Source organism: Cuculus canorus, chromosome 1 (assembly GCF_017976375.1).
Source record: "Cuculus canorus isolate bCucCan1 chromosome 1, bCucCan1.pri, whole genome shotgun sequence".
Lineage (NCBI taxonomy): Eukaryota > Metazoa > Chordata > Aves > Cuculiformes > Cuculidae > Cuculus > Cuculus canorus.
In genome coordinates this window covers 83,725,355-83,734,320 of record NC_071401.1, presented here as the reverse complement: position 1 = coordinate 83,734,320, position 8,966 = coordinate 83,725,355, and the positions used below count along the sequence as shown (strand labels likewise).

General features: G+C 38.9%; 1 protein-coding gene across 1 annotated transcript in view; it reads right to left on the bottom strand.

The window, feature by feature from the left end:
- The window catches only part of POLA1 (DNA polymerase alpha 1, catalytic subunit), a 204,912-nt gene that overhangs the window by 66,460 nt on the left and 129,486 nt on the right, over positions 1-8,966 (bottom strand). Inside the window, exon 35 of the mRNA XM_054088003.1 lies at positions 479-595. Within this exon, the coding sequence (XP_053943978.1) occupies positions 479-595 (117 nt within the window). The remainder of the gene's footprint in view (positions 1-478; positions 596-8,966) is intronic.

Here is an 8,966-nt window from a genome sequence, read left to right as displayed (position 1 = left end):
AGCCAAATCCAAATGTGCAGAACTCAGAACTGCTCCTGGAAATACTTACTGTCTTAAGAGTACCCCCAAAAGATAGCATGAAAGCCCACCTCCTGCTCCTTAGCACCAAACTCAGTCAGATGACAACCAGTCAGCAGAAAAGCAAGCATTTGTTTATGTTTTGGAAGGTTGGTTTTGTTTGTCTATTTAATTTACCTGTGTTCTCGTATAAACATTCCAGCAAATTCCAATTTGCTGACCAAATGCTTATCAGCTGGAAAATTTCCAAACACAGCAGCTGCATGGCATGCTTTTTTCACAGTAATGAGGATGCAGCTTAAATGTGGAGTAGAAAAAGCACAAACAGTCCCCTTTAATAAACTATTAAAAATCCCTGCTTGCTCTCGCTACTCTTGCTACCTTGCTACCCACTTGGAAGCGATAAGCTTCATGAGGATCCTGCTTCACTACTGTCAAAGCTTTGTCCTACAACACTCACCTCTGGTCTCAGAACAGCCTTCCTGCAGGCCTGGCACACAGGCCCACTCCGAGAAAAACTCAAGGGAAGTCGACGGGTTCGATTCTGGCAGGCTGGCTCCTCACATATTAACCAACCCTGCAGAAAAAGAGAACATAAAAGACATTTTTACCATAAATTCAAGCTATAGCTTCTTTTTACTCCACCTAAGCAATGAATCATACTCAAGGTAAGTCCCAAATTCAATGTCCTCTGTGAAGCTGATGTATGTCGCTAAGATCCAAAAATCAGATTTAAAGAGGTGATGGTCCTTGTTTAATGTAACACAGTCAATGCTGGAAAGCAAAAGCTCAAATCTCCTTGCTTCAAAACCCCATCTTCCACACACTGCAGTCACCCCTTCCCTGAAATATATTGAGACTTCTGCTCTCCTCCAATTCAGACAACATCAACATACAGCAGAATTACTTTATACAAATACATAGACCAGACACAGCAAGACACTTCAGAGACCTGTAACCAATTATATTTTAAAGTAAGCTGGCATTTCCTTGCTTGAAATTTAGAGGGGAAAAGCGTTTTTCATTAAGTTTTCCAATGACAGCCAGAAGCTTTCTTTTCTACAATTTTTTTTCTTATAGGAAGCTATTGAGACCTCAATACTAAACTGACTCATTTAGGAAAAACTAATGTTTTGCTGAGTTAAAATAAAACTAAATCTGAGCCAGCTTGCTCCTGGCAGCTCAGGGAAACAGCACAGAGGACTTCTCTTAAGAGTATGAAAAAGAGAATGCTTCAAGGACCAGTAAAGATGTAATACCTTCTGTCTAACCATAAGTTAAACCAATGCCACACCTCATCTCTAAACCCACCTACAGCAGACACCTAAAGAATAGCATAAGAAAAAGCACACAGCAAAAGTTTTCCAGAAGATTTTCCCAGCTTTTGGAAATAGCTCAAGGATCTCCTGAATCACTGTCTCTATATTCACTGGTGATGGATGCTTTACTACCTCCATCCCCAAGAACTTCAAGTCCTTTTCAAACCAATGTAAAATTTGAGCACCTACAACTTCCTGTAGGACAACTGCACGTTAAATGAAAAAGTATCTTATTTTTCTTGAGCATACAAAGAAGATTTTCTTTTTTAATGCCTCCTAGTTCTTGTATCAGGAGAGACTATGAATAATCATTTTGCACTCACCTTATCCATGCCACTTGTGATTTACTAGACCTCCATCACATCACCTGCAATCAAACTCTCTTCCAAACCACAGTACTAATTTACTTAGTTGTTCCTTGCATGAAAGCACTCCAAGTCTTTGTTGCCCTTCTCTGAATCTCTTTCAGATCCTTTTTGAAATGAGGAGGTAGAGGAAAATGGGATAAAACCAGTATTCCATACCATATTTAAGATGCTAAGTGAGCATGAATTCATACAGAAACAAGATGGAATTTACCATCTTGTTCTCTGCTCCTTTCTTTTCCTGAAACACTACTGAGCACACTGAGTAGTCACTTCTAGGAAGATACTTACTAATATCCAAGAATTACAATTCTATTCTTCAGTAATAAGTCAATACACACATTCCAAAACTAAGATTGGGTTTTTAGCATCTTCACCACTTAATATTAATTGGTAGAGGATTTAATGTTCGATTTAATGTTCGATTGTTTAACTTTCTATCATAAGATCCTTCTGCAACTCTTCTCAAACAGTGCCTGCTCTTGTCAGTCCTGAGCAGCCTCAGCATTTCATATCATCGGTTGTTAATGTCACTACTGGCAATAGCGACTGTTTATTCTTGCTTCTTTTTCCAAAATTTGTTTTTGTGGCTCCTGCAAAGTAGTTTAATCTAACCATGCCAGGATTCCTGGTACTTAGGCAGAATCAGAGGACAGCTCAAGAAGTTGATTGCTTCCCTTCTCGCTGAGTATTTAACAAGCTGTCCCAGTGTTATGCTCTTGCAATGACTTCTATCTCATCTCCATGGTGGCAACTGCAATTTCCAATTATTAAGTTTCCTAACCTTCCAGTTTCCACAGACCCACTCAGGGCACTACTGTCATCACTATCATCCATCTTGGTTACAAGTTAACAACAAAAGCCTGCAACTATATGCGACTTAATTTCCTGGAGATTCTGGTGTACTGGTAAAACAAATTTGTTAACAAATTAAGCTTTTTTAAACTTAAGTTTTCTTTCCTTACTGGTGTGGACAAAACTGAATCTGCATTTTGCACCTTAGTAAACCAGCATCCTGATTCAATATGACTACCTTAAGGTTATATATCTTAGTTACTTTGCTTTGAATGCTTTGGATCTTCTGTGGAGGAATACATAAAGTTTAGTTTTCCATTTTCCAAAACCTTGTTAAAATGGGATTTGACTACATCTACTCTTAAAACTTTTGGTGCTAAGCCCACCAAAACACTTACTGTTCCTCTTGCAGAGCAGAGCTTTTATGCCCATGTGGGCAGATTACAGAATCACAGAATCACAGAATCACAAGGTTGGAAAGGACCCATTGGATCATCGAGTCCAACCATTCCTAACACTCCCTAAACCATGTCCCTCAGCACTTCATCCACCCGTTCCTTAAACACCTCCAGGGAAGGCGACTTGACCACCTCCCTGGGCAGCCTGTTCCAGTGCCCAATGACTCTTTCCGTGAAAATTTTTTTTCTGATATCCAACCTGAACCTCCCCTGATGGAGCTTCAGGCCATTCCCTCTTGTCCTGTCCCCTGTCACTTGGGAGAAGAGGCCAGCTCCCTCCTCTCCACAACCTCCTTTCAGGTAGTTGTAGAGAGTAATAAGGTCTCCCCTCAGTCTTCTCTTCTCCAGGCTAAACAACCCCAGCTCTCTCAGCCGCTCCTTGTACGACTTGTTCTCCAGCCCCTTCACCAGCTTTGTTGCTCTTCTCTGGACACGCTCCAGAGCCTCAACATCCTTCTTGTGGTGAGGGGTCCAGAACTGAACACAGTATTCGAGGTGCGGTCTCACCAGTGCCGAGTACAGAGGGAGAATAACCTCTCTGGACCTGCTGGTGACCCATTTCTGATAGATTAGAAAAACTATGTGCAGAACTTTGTGCTAACAGCAAGGTATACTTCACTACCTAAAATGTGCGCTCAAGTCCATAATGTAAAAATGGAAAGAGTCCATTAAGATACGCAGTTTAGGGTTCATTTCACTCAACTCCGGATGTCTAAAAGCCCGACATGCAGCCTAAACCAGTCACCTTATAACCTGTTTATAGTAAATGAAGAAAAAAACCCCACATCTCCAAAAAGCAATTCACCTAACGGATTTTGGAATGAGGCAAACCTTGCCCTAGACTCTCTTAATAAAATAAGGGTACACATAAATGTCAGAGCAAGCTTTTTGGAAACTGCATGATCAATGTATCTGATAGCTGTTTAAGTTATATGGTTATGTAGATTAACAACATAAATCATTACATATTTAATACTGCATAGTGAGAAAGTACCAAGAATTCGGAAACCTTCTGTGGATTCAGTTCTGGTCTCTTGCACAACTGTTACCCTAGCAGTTCTAGTACCACTCTCCTTGTCACATACAAATTATTTATGACAATGAATACTTCACAAGTGACATTCGTTAGATGCTGCTCAACAAGACTGAGCTGCCTCATCAGCAGATGCTTCACATTGAAAAGTCCTAATTTAGCACGTGACTTAACATGGGCACCTGATCTGTGTCTTCTGGAGTCAGCAGTCACAAATGCACCTCAAGCAAAAAAGCTAGTCCTTAGCTTTGGTTTTGCAAATGAACCCAAGATTTATTTCTAAAAGAGGAATTTGTTATTCTGTTGCCTTACATTTTTTAAATAACTCAATTTTAATATACATGGAATAACGTACTAAAAATGCTACTCAAGAACGAAAAGCACTGAGTTCCTCAGGCACTCGCTCACATGAGTACTGAGAATATCACTAGAGCCACAGTAAGGGAAAATACAAAAACATTTCTGGAAAGGATAAGGAATTGTCACAGATCTTCCATTAAGTTAATTCTTGGAGACAAAAGCTATGTTCTGCGTGGAAAGCTGTTTATGCCATATTGGCTCATTAAGTGCCATCTCTACCTTCCTATGAAACATCTGGTAGCAGTCTGACACAAACAGGGCATTAAAATACACAGTCAAGCAAGGGGAAGTGCAGAGGGTGTCCTCACCCATTCCAAACTCCTCCTGCTTAAGAGCATAATTGTTTCAGCTGCAACTATGAAAAGATTGTGTGTGCACAAAGAGAATGCTCGTGACTCAAAACATATTAAATGACTACATCTGAACTTTAAAAGAATTTATTATAGTAGAAAAACAAAACATGGAAACTGCCAGATAGTAAGGTATTTAGGTAGGGAATGCAAGTGCAACTGAAAAAACAAAGCCTGGAATGGCAGCAGCACCCCAACTTCGGCTGAGCAGAATACTCAAAACCAGACTACCATAAAAATAACGCATGATAAGAGTAACTGTGTTTTCTGCCATCTATTGGCATTAGTAGCTAACAATTAAGAAACATCACTTGCAAGGTACTGCTTCCATTGTGTTATAAGGCAATGTATAGATGATCCACCCAAGCTACCAAAAAATAATGACATTTGAAGCAAGTTTCTTTATGCAGCTGTTCTGGTGTAATGTAGTCATTGCTGAAGTAAGTGCTGGGAACTTTGTTGGTCACAAAATACAGGTGAAAAAAGACTGAAACCCTCTGCTTAAACTAAAAACAATAGTTTAGGATAAAAACAAGCATCCAAATTCAACAGCTCACTATTATACTTGCTTTCAACTACTAAGAAATAGTGATCAAACCAAAACTTTCACTAAACAGTACATTTCTCAACAAACTATATTAAAAAAAAAAAATCTAAGTTGTGGCCCACAATAAAAAAACCCCAAACATGATATGTGGACACTAACTAAATGTTCCTTCAATTCACACAGAAAACAGTTAATGTCATTTGTATAGACTTCCTACCAGTTATAATTAACTTTAAAGAGATCTTTTCTTCTTTTTCACCTCTCTATTCAGGCCTTATTTGTTTGTACTCACTATCTGTTAATCTCTCTTAACAAATGACAACAATAACTGTTGCTATTACACATGGAAATTAATCATGTAGATAACTGTGTAAAGGGAGCTATTTTTGAAAAAAGCAGTATCATAAACATGTAGCTCTTTATGTCTCTTGTTTTGCTTTGATAATTGAGCCATAGCCTTGATTTGTTTTAAACAAAAAACTTTTCCATGGACATGCCTGTTGCAATCAAATTCAATACATGCATTATATTCTGATTCAATTTGTTCAAGTGCATTATTGTTAACCCTTATTTGATCCATGCTTGTCATCTTCACTGACCAAACAAAACCAATCCTTCATTTCCCAGCAGCTACCACTGAGTTTGTAAATTAATTTGCAATAGATCAAACAAGATCGCAATAGAAAACCTTCAGTTCTGTTTTACTTGGGTATCTGTAACACTGTGGGAAATAAAATACAAGTTGATGGGGGGAAAAAAAAAGCAACTAGCATTTCCAAACATTCCGTCTACAAATGCTTAGTTCATTTTAAAATACGAAAAATGTATGCAAAAAAAAAAAAACCCTGAAGTAAATGCACATATAAAAGAAAATCCCTGAAGAGCACTATGTCCACAAACTGTAGCTAATGGGGAGAAATTTGCAAGTCAAAAGTAATTTTCTTTCTTTATAAATCTGTTTGTGAGAATTAGCCTCTCACATTCTAGTGATCAACAAGCATTATAAATATTACCCCAAAAGACAGAGGCAAGTGGTTTTGAAACAGCCTTGCAAATAGACATTGCAGGAGTCAAACCTATGCATTTATTGAGCTTTACCTTAATAGTTTTTACAGATCACATTTCACAATATAGCTTGGTTGCCTGCTAGAATAGAGGACTAGATATGCCTCTCTACAACATTACAGTTATGTAAGTGTTCCCACCTTCCGGCAGTCTGGATGCCGAGGAACTAAAATGCTTTAAAAGTTCACAGTGAATGAAAAAACACGGTAGTAAAAAGAAGAAAGCTGCAAGCATCAAAAATTATTCAGAGGTCATTATCAATGACTTTGGAGTTGAATTTAAAATGTAATTAGTGCTTGCTTGTCTACAGTCTTACTCTCCATTGAAGAAAATCTTAATGTGGATTTTTGAAAACTGAATCTTAGTGGATGACGTCCCATCTCCAGATGGCTGGGGTACCGAACCTGAAACACACTGAATCCAAAATCCATGGCTTCCTCACTGCAGAGCTGAAATTGTCACCTTACATCATGAAACTCACCAAAAGGGAAGTGTAGGAACAAAACTGGACATGCTTTCCTAGTCAACCAGCATAAGCTTATGGTCACTGATCAGCTTTTGGAAGGCTGAACGTGAGAGGCAACACAATGAAAACTTTCTGATTCAGGCATCATTTTGATTTACTAATCAAGCCACTCTAACTTCAAACTGACCTCTCCGTTCAGCCTGCTCTTATAAAAGCATATTATTTTCCACTAATTGCAAGGCCAGAAACTTCAAACTCCATTTTCCTGCCAGTGTCCATTACTATGGATAGCATTGCCTCACGGGGCAAATGTGGTCGAAGTGGCTTTAAATCCCCTGGAAGCACAAGGTTCCACCAATACTGCATTACTGGGTCAACTATCAAACCTACTGATACTCTCTTGCAATGTTAAAAGACAGAATGTTTTTATGAAGTATAAGAAGTTTCTTGTGGCAATAGCAGGCTTGGCTCAGTGACCTGAAAGTTATCGGTTCCCCCTGCAATAATCTGTTTTACATCCCAGCTGTGTTCTCTTTCCCACCTGTATTCTGTAAATATCTGAACAATTACGAAAGCAGACAGACAAACTTCAGCAGTATATGGTATTTCAGGAATTAGAATTTCAGTCAAAACCTCTATTTGCACATTCTTTGGCAAGTGTTATGACTATTAGTAGCTACATCTTTTGAGAATTACATCACAATTTCACACTTGAAACATCAAAGGTGGAATCAATACCATCTTAAAGATGAGCTACGGCTGTAAAGTCAGGATGGTTTTTCTGATTTGTACCAGAAACCTAAATACTTTTAAGTAACATCTATTTCCAATCTCCTTTTTGCTGGTTCAGAACAAGGAAATACTCTAGAACAACACTGACTTTATCAAATGCACTTGCACCATCTTGGTGAGATCTCAGCAGCAATGAAAACAACAGTGCGAGAACTAGTGTCACGTACTGGAGTTTCAGTAGACAACACAGACTTGAGTGACACCTACCTGCCATAGCAACAACTCCAAGAAGAAATCTGCTCCAGTCAGGGATGCTATCATAAATAGTGAAATAAGATTTCATATGGGAAACTTTACTCACTTCGCAATATGAAGTCCAGCATAACTCAATTTCCTCAGGTAACATCCATTTTTCATGGGCAATGTACCCGGTAAATACCTCAGAAGACCTTTACTATGGAAACCAATTCTATTGTTGCTAGACACAAGAAAGGTAGAGGCTCATTCAGTTTTTGAAAGAGCTTCTCATGATGGATGACTTGATGTGGCTAGGACTGGCATAATCGGAAACACTATTCTCATCTGCAGGAAAAGTAACCCTTTGTGTTACCCTGGTGCCTACTTATCTGCTTCATCTACTTGCTCTAGCTGCTTCCTCCTGATTGTCCTTCCAGAGCTAGTACAAAGATACACCAGACAGCTGTTTGACCAATCTTTCCCATGGAGTAATTTATGAGTGAGACTAGCAAAGTAGACTCAGTGGAGAACACTTCAATCAGGAGGGCTCCATGCAGGTGACATCTTAAACATCTGACTCAATCAAATGCATCTGTCTCCTAGAGTGTCTGGGCAAAGACGACCATTCCTTTGGAACTTGTAACTACTAATACAAACAACCTGGAGACTGAATTACCTGAACTGACAAAACACCGGACCAACACATGAAAGGAACACCTCATGATGTTTATAAATCTACTCCTTGGTCACCCGTTCTGTTTGGGTAGGAGAGAAAAAATACAAGTATATTCCTTGTGAAGGTGAAATCTGGAGATAATCTTGTCAGAAAGAAACTTGAGGACAACAAAAAATAATACCCTGCCACAGAAGAGCATCATATACGGAAAATTAGCCATGAGACTGAATTCCTTCCTCATCCCCTAGCAAAATGACAACCATTAGAAATGAAGCCTTTACAACAATCATGAAACCATCAAACTCTCTGAGGAAACAGACTTTTTTTTTTTTTTTAGCTCTATACAATATTACTACCAGAAGTCTCCTCTGGAAATACAGGGTGGACCTTCACAGGTGGAGCACCTTATCTGTTTTGACATTTTTCTTATCAGTGATGGATCTCCTTGATAAGGAATGAGCAGGCACGCTCTATTGACAAGAATCATGAAAACCAACCCTAAAAAAGAATGATGGAGTTAGAAGCAATTAGTGATACAGAATTCT